At 50.2% G+C, this 24,914-nt stretch overlaps 2 protein-coding genes across 4 annotated transcripts; both read left to right on the forward strand.

The window, feature by feature from the left end:
* Window positions 1-210: 210 nt before the first annotated feature.
* On the forward strand, window positions 211-3,133 carry ZNF688 (zinc finger protein 688). 3 transcript variants are annotated; one of them, XM_053555163.1, is made up of 3 exons: window positions 211-923; window positions 1,241-1,354; window positions 2,406-3,133. In XM_053555163.1, the coding sequence occupies exons 1-3, from the start codon at window positions 728-730 to the stop codon at window positions 2,921-2,923; spliced, it is 828 nt and encodes a 275-aa protein (XP_053411138.1). In that variant the 5' UTR covers window positions 211-727; the 3' UTR covers window positions 2,924-3,133. The 3 variants fall into 3 exon arrangements, with proteins under 3 accessions (XP_053411138.1, XP_053411139.1, XP_053411140.1); XM_053555165.1 differs by having other exon boundaries at window positions 802-923; window positions 1,069-1,354; XM_053555164.1 differs by lacking the exon at window positions 1,241-1,354.
* A 10,060-nt stretch (window positions 3,134-13,193) lies between these two features.
* LOC128561200 (zinc finger protein 764-like) lies at window positions 13,194-16,317 on the forward strand. The gene is made up of 3 exons (XM_053555107.1): window positions 13,194-14,469; window positions 14,615-14,728; window positions 15,395-16,317. Exons 1-3 carry the CDS (start codon window positions 14,274-14,276, stop codon window positions 16,306-16,308), a joined length of 1,224 nt encoding a protein of 407 aa, XP_053411082.1. The 5' UTR covers window positions 13,194-14,273; the 3' UTR covers window positions 16,309-16,317.
* Window positions 16,318-24,914: the final 8,597 nt, after the last annotated feature.

A 24,914-nucleotide genomic window follows, 5' to 3' on the forward strand; every position in this document is an offset into this window, starting at 1 on the left:
CCAGACACCAGATCTTGCCGTCGTCGGGAGGCACAGTGGGAAACTACCGGGGACACAATCCCGGGCAGCCTAGGGCCAAGGTCCTGGTTGTGTTCCAGGCTGGCAAGAGGCTTCAGGACCACCGGACCTTTCAAATACTCCGCCAGTCGGCGGCCAATCACAGAGCAGCGTCTCCCTAGGGTTGCGTCCAATCATCGGCCGCTCTGTATTGCCGGCAAAGAGAGACCAGGAAGCTGCGGGCAAGTCCATCTTTCCTAAAGGCAAGAGACTGCGAGTTCCCAGAAGGTCCCCTCTCCCCATCAAGGAAAGCACCCGACAGGGCTATTATGTTTAAGGATTAGGGGATGATGAGGCCAGGGTAGTCAGAAAGGCGCCATATTTGGTATGCTCATGGAGAGGCGCTGTTACAAGCAACCAGTGACAATGAAGCCAGGCTGTCGCCATATTTTCTAAAGGCACCTTCCGGGTCGCTTAACCCGACTGTCTTAGGTCCAAGCGGCCATGAAATGAATAAACACTAAGGAGTTTTATTTGTCCCTATCAGAATCCCCGTATCTCTAGCAGTTCGTTCCTGCTGCTTCTGTTCCCTCGACTACGTACAGACGCCAAGGCTGGGCGGGGCCCGAGCCTGGGCAGCCCTTCCTGTGGACAACGAAAGCTGAGCCCGGGAGCAGGGAGGCGGTGGCCTCGGAGACTAGGCGGCCGCTGCTCGGGGCTGGAAGGCCCCATGGCGCCGCCCCCAGCCCCGCTCCTGGCTCGGAAACCCGGGGAGACCCGGCCTGGTTGCAGGAAGCCTGGGGCTGTGAGGTTTGCGGACGTGGCCGTGTACTTCTCCGCGGAGGAGTGGGGGTATCTGCGGCCCGCGCAGAGGGCTCTGTACCGGGACGTGATGCGTGAGACCTACGGCCACCTGGGCGCGCTCGGTGAGGCCCCGGGTCAGACCCCTGTCCTCCTTCACTGGGGTTCACGGGGAGATAATATAGATTGAAGGGCTGAGAGAGGATTGTGAGCCCTAATTCACACCATTCCACCATCAACTCTCACCACCTCCCATTCCCAGGGCTTCAGGTACCCCCTCGGGAGTGTTTCCATCCCGCATACGCTTCACTGAGGCAGAAGCACTGCAGACCTGGTTCAGATTGAGTATAAATTCTGAGGAGGTGCCCTCACCCAGGCAGCGGGATGCCATCTTCCCAGGACAGCCTCTCAGGCCAGCACTGTGATCCCTGTTCTCTCCCAGGATTCCTAGGCCCCAAACCAGCCCTCATCTCTTGGATGGAACAGGAGAGCGAGGCTTGGAGCCCCGCCGCCCAGGATCCTGAGGAGGGGGAAAGCCTGGGAGGAGCTCGGAGAGGTGAGGGATTGTCCCAGGTCTCCCCCAACACTTGATTCTCCACGGCTTCCTGTCTAGTTTTCTTTCTGCCCCCCACTTCCAGCATCAGCATCCCTAAGAGAATTAAAGAACCAACTTGTGTTGGACGCTAGAGAAGTTAGGAAGGCAGACCAGTTTCAAAATTTCAAAATGGGGGACAGCAAGTCATGCTGAGACCAGAGTAGGAGATCTGGAGCCCAAGTCCAAGATTTAGGGTTTTGTTTGTTTGTTTGTTTTTTGAGACAGATCCTCAAGCTGTCACCCTGGGTAGAGTACTGTGGCATCATAGCTCACAGCAACCTCCAACTCCTGGGCTTAAGCAATTCTCTTGCCTCAGCCTTCCAAGTAGCTGGGACTACAGGCATCCGCCACAACACCTGGCTATTTTTTGGTTGTAGTTGTCATTGTTGTTTGGCAGGCCCAGGTTGGGTTCAAACCAACCAGCTTTGGTGTATGTGGCTGGCACCTTAGCCGCTTGAGCTACAGGCACCAAGCCCAAGACTTAGGTTTGTAGGCTTCTCTCATTCTCCCTCTTTCAGAAACAACTAAACCCCCCCTAAGAGTTGAAGTGCCTTCAGATCTGCCTTTCACAATCCTCAAGCAAGGCAAGTGATACCAGAGAAAATGTCCAGTAATTGACAGCTTGACTGCCCTCCCTTCAACATCCTCCTGTGGAGTGATCTTGAGCAACTGTTCTCATCTGTAAAGTAGTCTTACCCTACAAAAATGGAGAAGCCATATGCGTAATAGCTACTGCTTATTGAGCATTTACTAAGTGCTTAACATACATCTCTGCTAATCCTACCAATAACCCTGTGAAGTCAAGTAACCATTATTCCCTTTTGACAATAAGGGACCAAGGCCCAAATAAGTCACTCTTAAGAGATATGAACACTGTTTACCTTTTTTCAAAGAGTGGGTGTTAGTCACTGGGCAGTATTTTTCTGGCACTGCCTTAAGTGAAAAGCATCCTATACCCAGCCACCGTCTATACAATAGTGTTTATAAACATAACTTAATTCCTGTTTCCCAGGAGATACCTCAAATAAGGAAGAGAATCCCAAGGAAGAGCCAACAGCTGAAGAACCTGGAAAGACCCCTGGAAAGGAGCAGCCTGAAGAACTGGTTAAACACAACTCTGACTGTACTGCTAGTGGGTCCTTGGCAAGAACAAAGCCACCTTCAAGAGCTTCCTGGGATCAGATCACAGGTGCAGAGACCACTGTCCCTGTGCCCACTGTGGAAGCTCAGGCCAGCCAGCGGCGACATGTATGTGCAGACTGTGGCCGCCGCTTCACCTACCCCTCGCTGCTAGTCAGCCATCGGCGAATGCACTCCGGTGAGCGGCCCTTTCCCTGCCCTGAGTGTGGCATGCGCTTCAAGAGGAAGTTTGCTGTGGAAGCACACCAGTGGATCCACCGCTCCTGCTCTGGGGGGCGTCGTGGCCGGAGGCCTGGGATCCGGGCTGTGCCTCAGGCTCCAGTCCGAGGTGATCGGGACCCACCTGTGCTGTTCCGACACTACCCAGACATCTTTGAGGAGTGCACCTGAGCAGCTCCCATGGGCTGGAGTTGAGCCTAACCTTGGCACTAAGGACTGACTGAGCCCTCAGGTAGACTCCTGAGTCAGGGACCTGGGAACTGAAATTCATCCCTTGGGCTTTCCTCAAGGATCCCTCAAGTTTCCAACTTGTAAAAAGAGAAGTGCCTATAAAGATTCAAGTAGATTAAACTTGCTACCCTTCTTCACAGTCTTTTTTAAAAGAAAAAAATTCAGGGAGTGAGACATTGAGCTTTTCTCTTAAGCGTTATCTCAGTAGCAGGTGTAACAGAGATCGTTCCTTCATCTCAGGAAACATCTGCTCCTCATCTACTTCAAAGGCAAATGCTGGGGGACTGTGGTCAATCCATGGCTAATTGTCACCGGCAGGAAGCCTGGGTATTGAGTGGGTGGGAGGACAGATGCTTATGACACAAATCTAGTCTGCAAGTGGCCCCCAGGCACAGCTGGTAGGTCACATGCTCTCCCTGAGCCTCAGTTCCCTCATCTGTAAAATGAGGATTAATAATATCTACCTCAAAGTGTTACTGTGAAGACTGAAATTTTAACAATATGTTATGACACAGTGCAATAAAAATTTGTTGAAAGAATGACTTTTTGTTGACATTGTACATTTTAGAGAGTGTAAAGTAGCATGCTAAGGAGGCAGATACAGGTATCAATACCTATGTTTTGCAGACAAGTAAACTGAAGCTCAGAGAGATGAAGTGATGCTCTCAAAGGTTCACCTGCTATATGACAGCAAGGCAGGAAACTAACACAAAGCCTGAATATTTCTGCCACTTCCTCTGAGAAGTCAGATCTGGGTAGAAAACACGGCACAGAAGCTCAAGATGCGGGAGCCAGCCCAGCCTGGGTCAGGGAGTGTGTGTAGGAAACAGCCTCAGCAAGGCTACTGGTAACTTTAACTTAGCACAGTCAGTATTTGGTGAGTGCCTTCTGCTGAAGGGACTGTGCCAGGCAGTAAGAATTTTATGATGAGGAAAGCTGACCTCATTCATTCATTCATTCAGCAAACATCTGAGGCCTCTGGATTTTTGTGCTGAGCTCTGTGGATAAAGCTGATGCAGGTCCCACATGCCATTTGGGAAACAAATCCTTCGCACTGTGACAGAGGAAGCCCAGAGGCACCACCTAACCCAGCTTGGCTGGTGATATGCCAAGAAATACTGCTTGGAGAAGACGGCTGGGCTTCTCATAGCATTCAGTGAGCACTGGTGTTGGGGGATGATTTTCAGGCAGAGGGATCAGCAAAGGAGACTTGTTACATAGAAAGGATAAAACACAGGGGTAGTGTGGAGTAGAGGTCAGGAGTGTGGGCTCTGGGTTCAGATCCTGACTCCCTTGTGTTATTCTGTGTGATCTTGGCAAATCACTTCTTCCTCAAGTCATCTCTGTGGGTATCAGTTTCCTTATTTGCAAAACCTGGATAATAGCCGAAATCATAATATTGATGTAGAGCTTAAGTGAGACAGTATAGAACAGTGCCTTGTACATAAGTGTTTAATAAACATTGGTTATTGTTATTCTAATACAATAAAAAGTAGAATGTGAGAAGACCCAGAGGAGGCCTGGGCAGGTCTTCTAAGTCACTGATGGTTATCTAGAGGAGGTGGTTCAAACTGGCCTTGAAGAATGAGGAAGATTTCAGTAGACCCAAGTAGGTGTGTATAGGGAATGCACAGTGGTTCCACTTGACTTAAACATGAAGAATGAGGCAAAGAATAACAGACAGAGGCTACTGAGACATGGAGTCAAATCTGAGAGGGTCACAGGTCCCAGCAGAGGAGCTTGAGGTTTATCCTGTAGGCACTAAGGAGCCATAGAAAGTCCTAGAGCAGGATTAGGGCTATTTGATAGGTGTTGTCAAAAGATGTTTTTTTTTTTTTTCCTGTAGGCACTAAGGAGCCATAGAAAGTCCTAGAGCAGGAGTAGGGCTATTTGATAGGTGTTGTCAAAAGATGTTTTTTGTTTTTTTTTTGTAGAGACAGAGTCTCACTGTACCGCCCTTGGGTAGAGTGCCGTGGCGTCACACGGCTCACAGCAACCTCTAACTCTTGGGCTTACGCGATTCTCTTGCCTCAGCCTCCCGAGCAGCTGGGACTACAGGCGCCCGCCACAACGCCCGGCTATTTTTTTGTTGCTGTTTGGCCGGGGCTGGGTTTGAACCCGCCACCCTCGGCATATGGGGCCGGCGCCCTACTCACTGAGCCACAGGTGCCGCCCAAAAGATGTTTTTGCAGAGCAGTGTGGAGTGTGACCTGTGGAAGGAGACTAGATACTACAGATCTTTTGGGCAGCTGGTCCAAGGAAGAGGTCATCAGGAACTGTGACCAAGAGTGATGACCCTGGAATTGAGAAGATACTCATGAGAAGCTTCTGCCACAGAATCTGCTTGGCTCAGTGATTGATAATACTTAAGTGAGACCTAGAGGTTTTAAGAAACGCAGAGCTGGAGCCAGGGAGTCCCAGTGCCAGGCAAGGGGCAATCAGGGGTAGGAGAGTATGAAGGCCAAGTGGTGACAGGGCCTGGGATAGGGTGAGTCCAAGGAGAAAGCAAAGCTGGAGACAGAAGGTACTACCAGGAGAGGGAGGAGAAAACCAAGCACTGTGTGGATCAGCAACAGTGCTGGCATTTGGCTTGTGGCAAGTGCCCTTTGCCCTTCCTCTTTCTCACTTAGCCATTTAGCAGACAGCTGCTAAGCATTCACCACATTCTAGGTGCTATTCTGTGCGTCAGGATATAGCAAGAAAAACTGACATGGGAACCCTCTTGGAGCTTACATTCTTATAGGGAGAGACAAGAGCTAGATCAGAACATGAATAGAGCAAAAGTACTATAGTTGCAAATAAGAAGCACCACAGAGGCGCTAAAACCAAGGGATGTGCTGAAATGTTGCAGATGAACACTTAGGCTAAGCTGTAGTGAGATCCAAATGACTAGAGCCCAGGGAAGATCAGGGTGGACAATGTGGGAGTGGGGAGGGCAGGTTTCAGAGGCTGGGGAAACTGGGGCCAGGGAAGTGTAGTGGGTAGAGGCATTTCCAACAGAGGGATGCTGTGAGATTTGAAGGAGTGTGGGGTGAGGTCCTGAATGGGGAAGACTGAGAAGCGGGCTTAGACAGGGGAGGGACAGGCCTCAGAGGCTCTTGCTTACCATGATGCAAACTTTGGATGTGATTATCAGTATGTTGGAAAACTACTGGATTGTTTTGTCTTTGTTTTGTGGTAAAATACATTGAACATAAAATTTATAATTTGAGGCTCAGTGCCTGTGGCTCTAGTGGCTAAGGCGCCAGCCACATATACCTGAGCTGGCAGGTTTGAATCCAGCCCGGGCCTGCCAAACAATGACGGCTGCAACCAAAAAATAGCCGGGCACTGTGGTCCCAGCTACTTGAGAGTGGAGGCAGAAGAATCGCGGGAGCCCAGGAGTTTGAGGTTGCTGTGAGCTGTGATGCCACAGCACTTTACCCAGGGCAACAGCTTGAGGCTCTGTCTCAAAAAAAAAAAAATTTTTTTTGAACTATTTTTAAGAGTAGAGGTCAGTGGTGTTAAGTATATTCACATTGCCCTGCAACCATCACCAACCATCCATCTCCAGGGCTTTTTTTTTTTTTTTTTTTTTTGTAGAGACAGAGTCTCACTTTATGGCCCTCGGTAGAGTGCCATGGCCTCACACAGCTCACAGCAACCTCCAACTCCTGGGCTTAAGCGATTCTCTTGCCTCAGCCTCCCGAGTAGCTGGGACTACAGGCACCCGCCACAACGCCCGGCTATTTTTTGGTTGCAGTTTGGCCGGGGCCGGGTTTGAACCCGCCACCCTCGGTATATGGGGCCGGCGCCTTACCGACTGAGCCACAGGCGCCGCCCTCCAGGGCTTTTTTTTAGAGATAGTGCCTTGCCATGTTGCCAGGCTAGAGCACAGTGGCTACTCACAGGCTCAATTGCTGCTCACTGCAACCTTGAACTCCTAGGCTCAAGTACTACTGCCTCAGCCTCTCAAGTAGCCGGGACTACAGGTGCATGCCACTGCACCCAGCTTCCAGAATCTTTTCCCTCAACTGAAATTCTGCTATCTGTTCCTCCCTCTCCCCAGCCCCCAGCAACTACCATTCTCTTTTCTGACTCCGAATTTGTCTCTAGGGACCTTGTCTAAACTCTACCACCTTGGCCAGACTTGGTGGCTCACACCTGTAATCCTAGCACTCCGGGAGGCCGAGGTGGGAGAATTGCTTGAGCTCAGGAGTTTGAGACCACCCTGAGCAAGAGCGAGACCCTGTCTCTACTAAAAATAGAAAAACTAGCTGTGCATTGTAGTGGATGCCTGTAGTTCCAGCAACTTGGGAAGCTGAAGCAAGAGGATCGCTTGAACCCAGGAGTTTGAGGTTGCTGTGAGCTATGATGCTATAGCACTCTACCCAAGTGACAGAGTAAAACTCTGTCTCAAAAAATCAACAAAGGGGCGGTGCCTGTGGCTCAGTGAGTGGGGGGCCGGCCCCATATGCCGAGGGTGGCGGGTTCAAACCTAGCCCCAGCCAAACTGCAACAAAAAAATAAATAAATAAAAAATAAACAAATAAACAAAGACTCAGTGCCTGTAGCTTAGCGGGTAGGGCACCAGCCACATACACTGGAGCTGCCAGGCTCAAATCCAGCCCAGGCCTGCCAAACAACAACAACAACAACAACAACAAAAGCAGGGCATTGTGGCAGGTGCCTGTAGTCCCATAGGCTGAGGCAAGAGAATACCTTAAGCCAAGGAGTTGGAGGTTGCTATGAACTGTGATGTCACAGCACTCTATCCAGGGCAACACCTTCAGACTATCTCCAAAACAATAAAAAAAAAAAAAAAATGAATAAATTCTACCACCTTAAACAGTGTTAAGGTGATCTGATTTGAAGGTCAGGCATGGTGGCTTTAATCCTAGGACTCTTGGAGGCCAAGGCAGGTGGATTGCTTGAGCTCAGTGAGACTTCATCTCTACTAAAAATAGAAAAACTGGCCGGGCATTGTGGTGGGTGCCTGTATTCCCAGCTACTCAGGAGAGTGAGGCATCATTGCTCAGGAGAGTGAGGATCATTGCTCAAACCTAGGAATTTGAGGTTGCTGTGAGCTATGATGATGCCACTCTACCCAGGGCACAGAGTGAGATAAAGAAAAAGTGATTTGATTTGCATTAAAAAAATAAACCTGCTGGCTGCTCTCAGAACGGACTGCAGTTAGGCAAGTAGAAAAGTAGAGATGGAGGGGCAGCGCCTGTGGCTCAGTCGGTAGGGCGCCGGCCCCATATACCGAGGGTGGCGGGTTCAAACCCGGCCCCGGCCAAACTGCAACCAAAAAATAGCCGGGCATTGTGGCGGGCGCCTGTAGTCCCAGCTACTCGGGAGGCTGAGGCAAGAGAATTGCTTAAGCCCAGGAGTCGGAGGTTGCTGTGAGCTGTGTGAGGCCACGGCACTACCGGGGGCCATAAAGTGAGACTCTGTCTCTACAAAAAAAAAAAAGAAGAGTAGAGATGGAGAATAGGAGACAGGTGTAGATAAATGATAGAAGATGAGCAGACAGGGTTGTGCCCACAGCTCAGTAGGCAGGATGCCAGCCACATACACCGAGGCTGTGCAGCTTTAAACCTGGCCCGGGCCAGCTAAAACAACAATGACAACTGCAACAACAAAAAACAAAAATAGCCAGGCATTGTGGCAGATGCCTATAGTCCCAGCTACTTGGGAAAGTGAGGCAAGAGAATTGCTTAAGCCCAAGAGTTTGAAGTTGCTGTGAGCTGTGATGTCACAGTACTCTACCCAGGGCGACAGCTTGAGACTGTCTCAAAAAAAAAAAAAAAAAGAGCAGATAGGACTAGGACATCAGATGAGCTCAGAATGGTTAGGTTTTTGGCTGAGTGAGGAGGATGGAGGAACCAGTTCCTGGAATGGCCCTGGGGCCATGATGGCACTTAACAGCTCAAGGGAGCTCTTGGAGCTAAATTTCATGTTCTAAGCAGGGTTTGGGGAGCAGTGGGTGGAACAGGATTATTGAAGATGGCCCTGTACCTTAATGTGCTAAAGAGGACTCTCCAAGGGGCATAGGGGGAAAATGCTTGTTTTTTCCCCACAGAGCATCTAATGGGGATACCGTTCCACAGAATACAGTCTAAGAAAGCTGAGAGCAGAGAAAGGAGGGGATGTACTTAAGGTCACACAGTTGAGTTAATGGCAAAGGTAGCCCTGGAACCTAAATCTCCTTATTTCCCAGTTCAGGCCTATTTTCTTTCATTACACCAGGTTGCATTGCTCAAGAGGAAAGGCAAACGGCTAGAAGCCCAGAGATTAGCTAGGAGACTCCAGGCTTAAATCAAAGGCCTGAGCAAGAGCAGCCCATGGGTGAGAGTTGCTACAGGTTGCCTTTTGTGATGCTTCTGTCACCCTTCCTTCTGGGCAATCTCCTAAATACCTGGAATAACTTCCCACCTCTCATTATATAACTTCTAAACATAACCCTCTTATTTACTATTCAGTATTTGCCGTAGCCTGTCATTTTGTTTTCTCTTTACATTTATATGGCAGTGTGGCATTGTATACATGTCCAAAAGCAGCTCTTCTGATCTCCTTGGTCCCTGTTCCTTTTTTTTTTTGCAGTTTTTGGCCAGGGCTGGGTTTGAACCCACCACCAACATAGGGGTCCAGCACCCTACTCCTTTGAGCCACAGGTGCCACCCCCGTCCCTGCTTCTTGTACTACCCCACATTACAACTGCATCTTGGTAACCTGGCATAAAATCCCACTTCTCTCTGGTTGCTGAAATTTTGCCTGCAATAATTTGAAGCATTCCAGCATGGCTTCTGGAGTCAGACTGCTTGGGTTTGAATCTTGTAATTTATTAGCTTAGCTTCCTAATCCATCAGAGTACCTATTTCTGAAGTGTTGTGAGGGTCAAGTGAAGTTAATAGACCAAAGCACTTAGAACAGAATCTGACTACCTTGTAAGTGATCAATCGCGGTAAACTAATATTAATCTTATTTAGTTATGTTTTGAGACAGAGTCTCACTATGTTGTCCAGGCTACGGTGCCATGATCTCAGCCTAGCTCACAGCAACCTCAAACTCCTGGGTTCAAGCCATCCTCCTGCCTCAGCATCTGGAGTAGGTGGGACTTACAGGCACCCACCACAACGCCTGGCTGATTTATTTATTTATTTTTTTGTGATTTTTTTGGCCAGGGCTGGGTTTGAACCCGCCACCTCCGGCATATGGGACCGGCGCCCTACTCCTTGAGCCACAGGCGCCGCCCTGATTTTTTTTATTTTTAGTAGAGAAGGAGACTCGCTCTTGCTCAGGCTGGTCTCCAACTCCTGCCCTCAAGCAATGTTCCCTCCTCAGCATCTCAGAGTGCTAACATTACAAGCTTTAGGCATAAATTTAAAAAATTAAAGTTCTGGCTCTGTGCCCATAGCACAGCGGTTACGGTGCCAGCCACATACACCGAAGTTGGCAGGTTTGAACCCAGCCTGGGCCAGCTGAAAAAACAACAATGACAACAAAATTAAAGTTCTTTTCACGTTGTCAGCAGGGGTCAGCAAAATCGAAGCGTTCACATTGCTTTTCTGGAACAGGCCTGGAGGAGGCAGTGCGAGGAGGTGGAAGAGGCTTGAGTTTAAGACTGACGACCTGTAATCACTAACCAGCTGTCCGAACTTGGGTGACAAATAAGCTTCAGTTCCCTTCAGCAAAATGACACTGAACTGTAAGGCACTGAACTTTAAGGCAAGTGTCCTCTGTTAAAGAACTAGTAAGTATGTGGAAATATAGATGGCTAGACACTCTCAGGAGTAATATTTAAGAAGCTGTTGGGCGGCACCTGTGGCTCAGTGAGTAGGGCGCCGGCCTGATATACCGAGGGTAGTGGGTTCAAACCCAGCCCCGGCCAAGCTGCAACAAAAAAATAGTCTGGCGTTGTGGCAGGCGCCTGTAGTCCAGCTACTCAGGAAGGTGAGGCAAGAGAATCGCCCAAGTTGGAGGTTGGAGGTTGCTGTGAGCTGTGATGCCACACCACTCTACCGAGGGTGACAAAGACTCTGTCTCTTAAAAAAAAAAAAAAGTGTGGCTCAAGTGGCTAAGGCGCCAGCCACATACACCTGAGCTGGCGGGTTCGAATCCAGCCCGGGGCCTGCCAAACAACAATGACAGCTGTAACCAAAAAAAAAAAATAGCTGGGCGTTGTGGCGGGCGCCTGTAGTCCCAGCTACTTGGGAGGCTGAGGCAAGAGAATCGCTTAAGCCCAGGAGTTGGAGGTTTCTGTGAGCTAAGATGCCATGGCACTCTACCCAGGGTGACCCCTTGAGGCTCTGTCTCAAAAAAAAAAAAAAGCTGTTAATATAGGAATAGGGTGGGAGGAGACGTCACTGAATATTCTTCCGAACCTTGTAAATAAAAAACAATTTTTTTTTGATAAATGAACGAGTTTGCCAAAAGTATATTTAAAGACTCAGTCACTGAATGGGCCTTCTTGCGGGATTAGGAGGGGGACGTCAGACCGGCGGCCCCCTGAATCCCGCCTCTGTTCTCCGTTCCTGGACCCCTCACCACCACTAGTTAGTTCTCAGGCGCCCGAGCCTCGCCTTTCCCCGCTCCAGCCCTCGCTCAGACGCCGAAGCAGCCAGGGCCATCTTAACTATGGGTAGGAGTTGCTGCCGAGGCCGCTTGAGCAGGAAGAGAAAACAACTCGAGGGGGAACAAACCAGGTCACCAACGCCAGATTGACATTCAAGCTGTTAGATGCCTTTTTCTAAGTTAAAAGAAGTTAGAGTACGCAATCTTTTTTGAAAGCGCCATTATTTCCTCGGTCCCGGAACCACCGAGTTCGCGTAACTTGCTGCTTCTCGGTGTCCTAGAGCGGAACCACCAAAGCTACTTCCGGCCTCCGAGGCCCGACGCATTTCCCCGCCTCCAGGCGGAATCCCGGCCATGCACCCTGGGCAGAGGAGGTGGTGTCTTCGTTTCTGGCCCTGCCCCCGTCTCCCTCTGCGTGTACCCGGGGAAGCTGGCGGGACCCAGAAACGGATAGAGCGTAAGAGCCAAGAGCTTCGCAGACATGGCCGCGTACTTCTCCCTGGAGCAGTAGGGATGTCTGTGGTACGGGACGCGATGCGGGAGACCTAGGGCCTCCGAGGCGCGCTCGGTGGAGCCTGACTGACCCGGATTTCCTGAAAAGGGAAGGGAAGAGGATGGTGTGACCTAATCGCTCCGTTCCTGCCCCAGGTTAACTCCGCATCCCGTCGTCCCTGCCAGATCAGCCCTCCTGCTACACTGCTACAGTGGCTCCCCAGGACCTCCTGCAAAAAGTTCAGAGATAGTGCCACAGCAGCGCTGAAGGCTCAATAACCTCAAATTCAAACCCAAGCTTTTCTTACAGGCGAGCGATATCATTTAGCTGTAGCTAAATGGAATCTGTTCTCTGGACTCTAGCATAAGCAGCCTTTAAGCTTTTGCTTTTGCTATTCAGCTGTACATAGGCTACCTACACTTCTAAATCTAATCCATCCTTCAACGCTCTCAAATACCATCGCTGAGAAATTCCTCCAGAAGCCTTTCTGACCCATGCCAGACACCTCAGAATTGTGGCTCTGGGCTTATCTCTAGAGTCCTGAGCACAGTCTGCCCAGTTCTTCACCAAACGTGTGCCAGCTGAATTCATACCTGGTAATCTTCCCTAGCTTGGTATAAACACAGTGCAGGAATTTTTATCTCATTCACCAATGTCTTCAACATCCAGAACCTCTAAAATAATGCCTGGCTTACAGGAGGTGCCTACTACATTTTCATTAAATGAATGAAAGGTAGTCTTAGGATGTTTCCTGAGTGATCAGTATTCTCCAGAATTCCAAGACCCTAAACCATCCATCTCCGGGGTGGAGTTGTCCTTCCTACCTGTTGGATATAAATGCTCACGATCCCTAGAAAGGAGGAAGCTAGAAAGGTGAGAAGTGGAGGTGATGTCCCAGTTCCAGCTAAAAGGGAAAATGTTTGTTGAGCAGGAGATAGTATCCATGTGTTCTTTGCTGCTGGTGTTAACTCACCTTTGTTGGGCTGAATTTTTGACACCACTGGAGCCTAGGATCTTGACCTTCCCTTTCTCATTTAATTGAATTTGAGACATGCAGTATGTGAATTCAAGTATAGGGTGGAGGCAGTTCAGCTCTCCAGGACTGTAGGCCCTGTAACAGCTGCTGCTCTGGTTAGTCTTGAGGTGTGTGGGAATATTCCTGCCAACTGAGCCCTTAATTGGCTAGCGCAATCTAGGGGTAGAGGGTGGGGTTTCAGGAGCCAAGTACCTAGCTGAATGCTCAGCTGTTGTGAAGGAGAATTCTGTCACCTGCATATGAGTAGGCCTGGGGGAGCTGACCACCAGATTTAAGTTTTGAATCTGCTATTTCCCAACGGCTGCTTGGAAAAACGATACATGTGGAAGGGGCCAGGAGAGATTCTATTTGGGAGTTTTCAAGAGCCCCTGGGGTTAGAGATACCAATCTTGTCCCTAATCTTGTCTGTCCCTTGGCCAGAAGCTACTTCCTGTAGCCAGGCCTCCCCCAAACCCTCAAACCCTCTTTCTGCACTGGTCTTTTTTTTTGTTTTTGTAGAGACAGAGTCCCACTTTATGGCCCTCGGTAGAGTGCCGTGGCATCACACAGCTCACAGCAACCTCCAACTCCTGGGCTTGAGCAATTCTCTTGCCTCAGCCTCCCGAGTAGCTGGGACTACAGGCGCCCGCCACAACGCCCAGCTAATCACCCAGTTTTTGCAATAATGACGACAGAACGAGAGGGTGATGGTCGCCTGGTAATGATAGCTACAGCCCGATTACTATACACTGTAATAGACAAAAACTAATTCAGACAAAAACTAATGTCTGAATTCCCCAAGGCCGAGCGGCCAACGACTTCCAGCGTTCCTCTTTGTTCTGCAAACCCTGGCAGGAGGTCTCGGGAGACTCCGGACAGAGGTGGCAGAGCGTTTTACTGGCTGGCGCTTGTAGCCGCCGCGGCCATCTTGGATGAGGGTACGAAGACAAAGCGACAGGGAGACGCCGAGTGGCGTCACTGTATGCATGACTACGTGGGAACGAAGTTTGTGAGGCCGTGCTACCGCCATCTTTTACGATGGCATCTTCCAGTTTTGATTATGTCCCTGAAGCCACCAGCTTTTGGTTTTCATCCACTCTAGTGGCCCACGAAAGCGGGTCCTGACACGGCCCTCCGGCCCCGCAGTCCGCGCTGCAGGGCGTTCTTGAGCAAATCCAGGCCTGGCAAGGGGAGGTGACTGGCCCGCCGCCGGGGCTGACGGTCCTATGGCACAGCCTCTAGCCCCGCTCCCGGCCCGGGAACCAAACGGGGCTGGGCCCGAGTGCGGGAAGCCTGGGGCCGTGAGCTTCGCCGACGTGGCCGTGTACTTCTCCCCAGAGGAATGGGGGTGTCTGCGGCCCGCGCAGAGGGCCCTGTACCGGGACGTGATGCGGGAGACCTACGGTCACCTGGGCGCGCTTGGTGAGGCCCTCCCCGTTAGCCTGAGCTCACATCCCGGTGCGCCCTGCCCCGTTGGGTCGCGCACGTGGTGTGGGAGGCCTTTGGCTGGGCAGACCGGACTGTGGGGGCGGCCACCCAGCAGCGTAGGGTTTATGTTCTTCCACAGGAGTTGGAGGCACCAAGCCAGCGCTCATCTCCTGGGTGGAGGAAGAGGCCGAACTGTGGGGTCCAGATGCCCAAGATCCTGAGGTGGCTCGGTGTGCGACAGAAGCGGACCCAGGTGTAGTAGTGGACCCTCAATCCCTGTGCCTGGTCCGTCCTAGTGCCCTCTGCCAACTCCAATTATTAGCTTAGCAGCTTCTTCCCTGAGTTGCTTTCCCAGCCTAGGCCATTACATCTGGCTTCTGGATGCACCCTAGAAATGGGCTGCGATGGTGACGGAGCCCTACCACATCATCATGGGCCCAGCTCTGGCCCTCCAACTCCTCACATCTAAACTCCTTTGACTAGACTTCTGCATCAACCCCCTGCATCTTCCTACACTTGGTTTTCCCAGTTTTCTTCTTTCCGTTCATCCTGGCGACCTTTGCAAAGCACTCAGCCCCACCCCCACCTTGTCAGTGCATGCCACGTTCATGCCTTTCTTTGCTCTTTTCATCCTCAAGTGTCCACTCAGCTTTCGTGATCCAGCTCAGAAGTAATTTCTCCTCTCACGTAGGGACATTTCGCTAGTTCTGAGGCAGTATATACTGTTTTGTCCCTCCACTCTTTCTGCATTTAAGGAAAAAGTGTCACTCCTAGTTTCTCTGCCTGTACTGTACTGAGTCCCAGGAGCAGCCTTGGGTCCAGAAGGCGGCTGTATCTAAGAGGCTTGTCACCATGTGGGGTATGGGATTCAAGGACCAGGACTAGCCAGAGACTGAGCTCACCCCTTATCTCCCAGCAGATTCCAGAAACAAGGAAGGAAAAAGACAAAGAGAAGGGACAGAAGTGCTGGAGAAGATCTTTCCTATGGCTGCCCGGCCACCTGATCTGAAGGCTCCCCAGCTGCCATCTGATGGGTTCCCTTATGGTTTGAAGCAGCTATTCAAGGCACCTGGCCGCGGTCGTCCCCCACTCTGTGCCCATCCCCCTGTCCCACGAGCAGACAAGCGTCATGGCTGCTACCTGTGTGGGAAGAGCTTTGCATGGCGCTCCACACTGGTGGAGCACCTTTACACTCACACAGGCGAGAAGCCGTTCTGCTGCTCTGACTGTGGCAAGAGCTTCAGCCAGGCTTCCTCTCTCAGCAAACACAGGGCCACCCACCGAGGGGAGCGGCCCCACCGCTGCCCTGACTGTGGCCGGGCCTTCACCCAGCGCTCTGCCCTCACCACCCACCTGCGGGTCCACACAGGCGAGAAGCCCTACTGCTGTGTTGACTGCGGCCGCTGCTTCAGCCAGAGCTCTGCCCTCTACCAGCACCAGCGGGTTCACAGTGGCGAGACCCCTTTCCCCTGTTCAGACTGTGGTCGCGCCTTTGCCCATGCTTCAGACCTTCGGCGCCATGTGCGCACCCACACAGGGGAGAAGCCCTACCCATGCCCAGACTGTGGGCGCTGCTTCCGCCAGAGCTCTGAGATGGCAGCTCACAGGCGCACTCACAGTGGCGAGCGTCCCTACCCCTGTCCTCAATGTGGCAGGTGTTTTGGCCAGAAGTCAGCCATGGCCAAGCACCAGTGGGTCCATCGGCCTGGGGCTTTAGGGCGTAGGGGCCGGGGTGCTAGTGGGCTCTCTGTGCCCTTGGCTCCTGGTCGAGGGGACCTGGACCCACCTGTTGGCTTCCAACTGTACCCAGAGATATTCCAGGAGTGTGGGTGATGGCCTCAAAAGTGACAAGGCAAAGGGTGAAGATCCAGACATTGCCTGTGGCCCAAGATGGCCTCAGGGGCTTGAACCTCTGGGAAGCCTGCAGAGAGGGCTCAGGATTCCTGATAAGAGCTGGATCTGGGGCATAAGGACAGTGCATCTTAGGCTCATTTGCTGATTCCTTGCTCCCTACTACCCTAGACTACAGGGCCCCCTTTTGCTGAGGCAAAGTTGAGGTAAGAACCCCCACTAAGCCTCCATATGGGGAAGCAAATGTTTCTCAGGTCAGAGATGTTAAAGTGAGAACCTTGTTTTAACCTTTTTGTTTTTGTTGTACAAGTTAATACCCAATGACCATGTATTGCATCTGGCCTGCAACTGCCTTATGTATGTATGTATTTTGGCTGAGGCAGTATTTTTAAGTTTTTAAGTGTTATAAATTAGTAGTCAAGGGCGGCGCCTGTGGCTCAAGGAGTAGGGCCCCGGTCCCATATGCCGGAGGTGGCGGGTTCAAACCCAGCCTCGGCCAAAAACCACACACACACAAAAAAAGTAGTCAAGATTTAAAAGTCAGGTTATTTTACACCAAAATCCTGATTTCTGGCTTCTCTTAAAAAATCCAAAGATTGGGCAGCTTGACCCAAGCTCCCACAAAGCCACAAGTGGTGGGAACTGAGCAGCAGCTGCCTGCATGGATGAAGCCAGGGCCAGAGTTTTCCATTTACCTTGGCCTTGCCACTCCTTACTGACTCCTGACCTAGCATCAGGTTCCATTTGTCATGGCTTGTATTTAGTGTTTTTGGTGCTTAAAGTAGAGCAAAGAAGAATGTAAAATATTTCTTCTTCTTTTTTTCTTTGAGACAGAGTCTTACTATGTAGCCCTTGGTAGAGGGCCGTGGCGTCACAGCTCACAGCAACCTCAAACTCTTGGGCTCAAGTGATCCTCTTGCTTCAGCCTCCCAAGTAGCTGGGACTACAGGTGCCTGCCATAATGCCCAGCCTGTGAAGTATTTCTTGAACCTATAACTCTGTTCAAAGTGGTTTCTCTATCTGGCATTTTCCACTCATGCCATGGGACCTGCTGTGTTCCCATGGTTATTTTAATTTGCAAACTGTGGCGTATAGCATTCAGGTTTTCTGGAATCAGAGAGAAAGGATGACAGGTAGATAGCACATATGTGAAATTGTGGCAGGAGAAAAGTAAAAGCAGGTTTTATTTTTAGCTCTTTGCTTGTATCACATTTTATCGTTTACAGAGTACTATCTTGTCCATTAACTCATTTCACCTTTGTAACTGCCTAGGGAAGAAAGCAACTTACCGAAGAGGCAGTTGGGACTGAGTCTTTCATCCCAAACTAAGTGGTATATCAGCTGTGCCACAGTCCCACTCTCAACTGACTGGCAGTTTTGTTTTTTTTTGTAGAGACAGAGTCTCACTGTACCGCCCTCGGGTAGAGTGCCGTGGCGTCACACTGCTCACAGCAACCTCTAACTCTTGGGCTTACGCGATTCTCTTGTCTCAGCCTCCCTAGCAGCTGGGACTACAGGCGCCTGCCACAACGCCCGGCTATTTTTTTTGTTGTTGCAGTTTGGCTGGGGCTGGGTTTGAACCCGCCACCCTCAGCATATGGGGCTGGCGCCCTACTCACTGAGCCACAGGCGCCGCCTTGACTGGCAGTTTTTGAAGAGGAAGGTCCCAGTATTCTCTGCAGTCCTCCTTGGGCATTCCAAGGCCTTGCCATCCTAGACCCAGCCATGAGGGCCTCATCACATTTTGAACTGGAAGAGATCTTAGCTTTCCTAACCTTTTGTGTTTGGGGATAAAGACCAGGGAAGGTCCAGCAATCTGTCCAAGGTCACATACATATACATAACAGGGTTCTTTTTTGTTTTTTGAGAGTCTCATTATGTAGCCCCTCGGTAGAGTGCTGTGGCATCACAGCTCACAGCAACCTCAAAGTCTTAGGCTCCAATGATTCTCTTGCCTCAGCCAACCAAGTAGCTGGGACTACAGGCACCTGCCACAAGGCCTAGCTATTTTTTGTTGCAGTTGTTGTCGTTTAGCTGGCCTGGGCTGGGTTCAAACTCTCCAGCCTTGGTGCATGTGACCGCTGAGCCCATAACAAGGTTCTTATCTTATTGCTCTCTCTGCTACATTTCCTCCTGAATTCCTTGCCAATATCCTCCAGGGTTCTGGAGGCATCTGCCCACCTCCTGCAATAATACCTATGGACTGAACTGGGTTGGGAAAGACTGGTCAAGTGTCGGGAAAGCCCAGGTAGATGAGTCTGACAAAACAGCCACATTAAAGACCACATTAAACAGCCACATTAAAGGCAATAGAGAAACCAGCCAGAGATGACAGAACCAAGGCAAACAAAACCAAAGCTAGTATCTGCTGTCTTTGGGTGCATCACGAACAGAAGGGGACTAGGCCAGGAACATTTGGGGTGATATTTGTTGCCAGAGGGGACTGTGTACACCTTTGTAGTCCCAAACTGCACAGAATCCCTCACCTGTCACCTGTGACTCCACCTGTGGTTAAAGTCCAGCCTTATCTGTGAGGGAAGCCATTAGCCATGTGCAGACCCTGTCTTGCTTCTGGTTGGGGCAGCACTTTACCTCATTAAGAGGAGTAAGCAGCAAGAGCTTAGGTCCTCTTGCTGGCCTTTGTTTCCTTGCCTTATTTGCCCATCTCAGCCCTGTGTCTGTCCTGCTTTAGAAAAAAAACAGACTTGTCGACCTGGAAAACTTTTTTTTTTTTTGTAACGGTCTCACTTTATTGCCCTTGGTAGAGTGCCATGGCGTCACAGCTTACAGCAACCTCCAGCTCTTGGGCTTTGGCGATTCTCTTGCCTCAGCCTCCTGACCAGCTGGGTCTACAGCTGGTGCCTGCCACAACGCCCGGTTGTTTTTGTTGCAGTTTGGCCGGGGCTGAGTTCAAACCTACCACTCTTGGTATACAGGGCTGGCACTCTACTCACTGAGCTACAGGCGCTGCCCTAACCTGGAGAAACTTCTAAGGTAGAAAATACGGAGAAAAGGCACTGTTCAGATAAAGTAATGAACAAACTGGATTCCAACCTCATTCAAATCTCATGTTAGGGCTCCATGACCCAAAGCTTTCTTAGGCAGATTAACTTGTGTCTACCTTATCAGAAGGGGGACTTGGTATGAGTAGAGGCACCCAAGTGGCAATAGGAGCTACCTACTTTTTATTCCCAGTGTACAACTGCATCCCCACCCCTAGCCCTCAGTGCTGCCTGGGGAAAGCCCAGTTTTGCCCAGACTTAAAGCCTATCTAGACCCTGCCAACTTGCTGATTAAAGGTGACATAATTACTACTTAGAGAACTCTGAGTGCTTTGAAGTTTACAGAACTTGCTTAGGGCCCAGAAACCAGACCCAGCTTCTCTGCGTTCTGCTCCCATGACCCAGCTTTCCACCATTTCATCAATTTTTTAGTGTCATGAAACCCCTAAGCCTCAGCCCCACTCCATTTTCAGCTCCTCACTTACATCAGAGGCGGAGTTCCCCTTTTTTCTCTGCTACTACAGGTCATTGAGGCTCTGCTGCAGGAGCAATTTAAACTGGGAAGAGTTTTCTCATGGCTGCATTACAGAAAAGCCCCACCCAGAGGGTCAGAGTGAGATGTGAAGGCCATGGCTATGTGGCCTATCCCTAGTTTGTGACATTTAAAATGAAGGTAGAGGGCTGGGCATAGTGGCTCACGCCTGTAATCCTAGCACTCAGGGAGGCTGAGACTGGTGGATTGCCTGACCTCACAGGTTTAAGACCAGCCTGAGCCAAAGTGAGACCTTGTCTCTAAAAATAGCCAGGGGTTGTGGTGGGCACTTGTAGTCTATTCCAGCTACTTGGGAGGCTGAGGCAAGAGAATCACTTGAGCCCAAGAGTTTGAGTTTGCTGTGAGCTATAATGCCACAGCACTCTACTGAGGGCAACAAAGCGAGATGCTATCTCAAAAAAAAAGAAGGTAGAGGTCTAGGCATGGTATCTCACACCTGTAATCCTAGCACTTTGGGAGGCTGAGGCAGGTGGATTGCTTGAGCTCAGCAGTTTGAGACCAGCCTGAGCAAGAGTGAGACCCCTTATCTACTAAAAATAGGAAAATTAATAAGGTGTAGTGGTGCATCTCTAGTCCTAGCTACTTAGGAGGATGAAGCAGGAGGATCACGCGAGCTCAGGAGTTTGAAGCTGCAGTTTGTTATGCCACTGTGCTCTAACCCAGGACAAAAGTGAGACTCTGTCTCAAAAAAATAAAAATACATAAAATGACTGTAGGTATTCATCTGAGCTCTGAAGACCCTTAAAATTCCTTGGAATGTTTGTGTATGTGTTTTTCTAGAAATAGGACATACAAAGAGGTTTGTGACTTAAGCTAAAAACCTACTCTAGGTCAGTATTTCCAAAGTAAGGCCTCCCTGCCACAGAACCACACGGGGTATCTTAAAAATGTGTGACTATCCCCCTGTGCCCTGCTCCTCACCTATTGAATCTGAATCTCAGGGTTGGAATTTTATGCCTGTGAAATTTTGAGAGAACCACTGGTCTGAACTTTTTTTTTTCTTTTTTTTTTTTTGTAGAGACAGAGTCTCACTGTACCACCCTCGGGTAGAGTGCCATGGCGTCACACGGCTCACAGCAACCTCTAACTCTTGGGCTTACGCGATTCTCTTGCCTCAGCCTCCCAAGCAGCTGGGACTACAGGCGCCTGCCACAACGCCCAGCTATTTTTTGTTGCAGTTTGGCCGGGGCTGGGTTTGAACCTGCCACCCTCTGCATATGGGGCTGGCGCCCTACTCACTGAGCCACAGGCGCCGCCCTGAACTTTTTTTTTTTAAGAACAAGTCTCAAGCTTTCGCCCTCTGCAGAGTGCTGTGGTGTCATAGCTCAAGCGATCCTCTTGCTTTAGTTTTTCTACTTTTTTTTTTTTTGTAGAGACAGAGTCTAATTTTATGGCCCTTGGTAGAGTGCCGTGGCATCACACAACTCACAGCAACCTCCAACTCCTGGGCTTAAGCGATTCTCTTGCCTCAGCCTCCCGAGTAGCTGGGACTACAGGCGCCCGCCACAATGCCCAGCTATTTTTTGGTTGCAGTTCAGCCGGGGCCTGGGTTTGAACCCGCCACCCTCGGTATGTGGGGCCGGCGCCTTATCGACTGAGCCACAGGCGCCGCCCTTAGTTTTTCTATTTTTAGTAGAGTCGGGGATCTTGCTTTTGCTCAGGCTGGTTTTGAACTTGTGAGCTCAAGCAATCCACCCGACTTGGCGTTCCAGAGTGCTAGGATTATAGGCATGAGCCACTGGGTCCGGCCTGAACTTTTTTTTTTTTTTTGAGACAGAATTTTGCTCTGTCACCTATGGTATCATCATAGCTCACTGCAACCTCAAACTTCTGGGCTCAAGCAATCCTCTCATATAGCCAGGACTACAGGTACACACTAATTTTTCTAATTTTTGTAGAAATGGGCTCTTGCTCTTGCCTTTGCTCAGACTAGTCTTGAACACCTCCGCTCAAATGATCCTCCTGCCTCGGACTCCCAGAGTTCTAGGATGACTGACAAGAGCTGTGCCCAGCCCAAAGTGTTCTTTTCTTTTCTTTTTTTTTTTTTTTTTTTTTTGAGACAGCTTTAAGCTATTGCCCTGGGTAGAGTGCCATGGCATCACAGCTCACAGCAACCTCCAATTCCTGGGCTCAAGGGATTCTCCTGCCTCTGCCTCCCAAGTAGCTCGGATCATAGGTGCCCGCCACAGCGCCTATTTTTTGGTTGCAGCCATCATTGTTTGGCGGGCCCAGACTGGATTGGAATCTGCCAGCTCAGGTGTATGTGGCTGGCGTATTAGCCGCTTGAGCCACAGGTGCAGAGCCAGCCAACATGTTATTTTCTAGTTGCTTGCAAGAGTACTCTCTGTTCCCAGGGCCTGTCCTAAATCTGAGGCCACAGGTTGACCCACTCCCACACAAAGACTTCCATTTCCTTTGTTCTTCCCAAAGGGCTCTGTACCATGGTTGGTCTCCTGGGTACATGGAATCATGTTGAATATACAGAGTATCTCATCTAGCATCCGAAAGAAAGCTTTTACAGGGCTTGTGCTTTGCATGCAGGAAGGCAGCAGTTCATGCAGAAGTCCCTCTCACACCAAGAACCTTTGTGAGGGCTCTCCCTAGCTTGGGCCCTGTGGTGTTGGCCGTGTTGGTTGGACCATAGCCTTGGCTATACACCAAATGGCTCTGTGCTGCTGCACACCAGGGGATGATGCTGTGGACAAAGTGCCACTCAACTCAGGACATGTACAGAGCTCCTCTTCACCATAGATGCAATGGGAGAACAAGGCTGGTAGATTCCCAAATTTCTTCTACCTTTGATTAGGTGGTTATGGGTCAAGTTATAACCCTATCAAAGGCTATCCTGACTCAGAACCTCTCACTACCGTGGGGGTATGGCTGGCAGAGGCTGGGTGCCTGCCGACATCCCTTTATATACAGGACTATGGTGCCCAGTGGCTGGCTGGAAGTCTGCCACTCTTTCAGTCTAGTCACTAGTAAATTTCCACATGGAAATGCTGATGCTGGAGCAGCATGAAATCCTGGCCTAACTTCTGCCATGCTTGTTTGGGGCTTGTGGCTCCTGGTAGGAAGAGTACAGGCAATGGACCTTCTCAGGGCTGTGGCTTAAGGTCTTGCCACACATTTTGTAAGGTGTGGCTCCTCCCCTGTATGAATTTTCTGGTGAGAAGCAGAGAAAAGTGAGGTCAGAGAAAAGTTTTTTTTTGTTTATTTTGAGACAGCCTCATTATGCTGCCCTCCTCACAGTGCTGTGGTATCATAGCTGACAGCAACCTCAAACTCTTGGGTGTAAGCAATTCTCTTGCCTCAGCCTCCCAAGTAGCTAGGACTACAGGCACCTGCCACAATGCCCAGCTATTTTTTGGTTGCAGTTGCCATTGTCCTTTAGCTGGCCTGGCCAGGGTTCGAACCTGCCAGCCTTGGTATATTGTGGCTGATGCCATAACAACTGCTATGGGTGCTGAGCCAGAGAGAAGTGTTTTGGGAGGAACTTTTGTTTCTCTCTCTTTTTTTTTTTTCAGTTTTTGGCCAGGGCTGGGTTTGAACTCGCTGCCTCTGGCGTATGAGGCCACTGTCCTACTCCTTTGAGCCCTCTCTCTCTCTCTTTTTTTTTTTTGGTAGAGACAGTTTCACTTTATGGCCCTTGGTAGAGTGCCGTGGCCTCACACAGCTCACAGCAACCTCCAACTCCTGGGCTTAAGCGATTCTCTTGCCTCAGCCTCCCGAGTAGCTGGGACTACAGGCACCCCACAACGCCTGGCTATTTTTTGGTTGCAGTTTGGCCGGGGCCGGGTTTGAACCCACCACCCTCGATATATGGGGCCGGCGCCTTACTGACTGAGCCATAGGCGCCGCCCTCTCTCTCTCTCTTTTTTTTTGTTTTTTAGAGATAGAGTCTCACTTTATTGCCCTCAGTAGATGCCATGGCATCACAGCTCACAGCAACCTCCAACTCCTGGGCTTAGGCGATTCTCTTGCCTCAGCCTCCCGAGTAGCTGGGACTACAGGCACCTGCCAGAACACCTGGCTGTTTTTTTGTTGTTGCAGTTTGGCCGAGGCTGGATTCGAACCCTCCACCTTCGGTATATGGGGCTGGCGCCCTACGCACTGAACCCAGGCGCCACTGGGAACTTTTGTTTCTCATCTGCGAATGCTATAGGGATGACCAAGGAGTGCCCCATGTCCAGCTCTTCCTAGACTCAGTGCTGCACTTGTAAGGTGTTCTGTCAGTGTGGGCTTTCTAGTGCAGGACATGAGCCACTCTTGGCAAATGTTTCAGGAAAAATAGACATTGAGATGAGAGAAATGCATGGAGCTTGAAGCTGTTCCTCTGGAGGGCAGAAAGGTACCCCCACATCATTTGTGGGATGACATCTGTGATTCTATTTGTAAACCTTTATTGGGAGTGTTTTTCTCCAGCCTTTTACCATGTGGCATTCTCCAAATTCTTGTTCTCATCTCTTGAGAACAGAAGATGCCATTTTCCCTCCTACCCAGTTTCTTCCCTTTCTAGGCACCAAGAGCACCTGCAATCCATGGCTGCTGCATCACTCACACAGGAAAATTCGGCTCACTGTCAAAGTTACCAAGCTTTTTTCAGCATGGACAGTATAAGTAAAATGACAAGAATTGTATGGCATTGGCAGAGCTCGTAGCTCAGTTGGCGGGGCGATGGCCACATACAACAAGGGTGGCGGGTTCGAGCCTGGCCCAGGGCTGCTAAACAACAATGATAACCGCAACCAAAAAAATAGCAGGGCGTTGTGGCAGGCGCCTGTAGTCCCAGCTACTGGGAGGCTGAGGCAAGAGAATGGCTTATGCCCAAGAGTTTGAGGTTGCTGTGAGCTGTGACATTACGGCACTCTACCCAGGGCGACAGCTTGAGACTGTCTCAAAAAACGAACAACAAACAAAAAAAGGGATGGTATTAAGTTGTCTTTCCAGGGTCACTTTCTCAATTAAAAGCTGCACCTGGGGCAGTGTTTCTCACGTTCCCTTCCTCTGCAAGCCTCCATTTAAGTTAGATATGA

The sequence above is a fragment of the Nycticebus coucang genome, chromosome 12 (assembly GCF_027406575.1).
Source record: "Nycticebus coucang isolate mNycCou1 chromosome 12, mNycCou1.pri, whole genome shotgun sequence".
NCBI lineage: Eukaryota > Metazoa > Chordata > Mammalia > Primates > Lorisidae > Nycticebus > Nycticebus coucang.

Excerpts from the sequence above, each read along its gene's own strand:
- ZNF688 (XM_053555163.1), top strand. The coding sequence starts at position 728 with ATGGCGCCGCCCCCAGCCCCGCTCCTGGCTCGGAAACCCGGGGAGACC. Across the intron at positions 924-1,240 it reads CGGCCACCTGGGCGCGCTCG|GATTCCTAGGCCCCAAACCA; the intron begins GTGAGGCCCCGG and ends GTTCTCTCCCAG. Across the intron at positions 1,355-2,405 it reads CCTGGGAGGAGCTCGGAGAG|GAGATACCTCAAATAAGGAA; the intron begins GTGAGGGATTGT and ends CCTGTTTCCCAG.
- LOC128561200 (XM_053555107.1), top strand. The coding sequence starts at position 14,274 with ATGGCACAGCCTCTAGCCCCGCTCCCGGCCCGGGAACCAAACGGGGCT. Across the intron at positions 14,470-14,614 it reads CGGTCACCTGGGCGCGCTTG|GAGTTGGAGGCACCAAGCCA; the intron begins GTGAGGCCCTCC and ends GTTCTTCCACAG. Across the intron at positions 14,729-15,394 it reads TGCGACAGAAGCGGACCCAG|ATTCCAGAAACAAGGAAGGA; the intron begins GTGTAGTAGTGG and ends ATCTCCCAGCAG.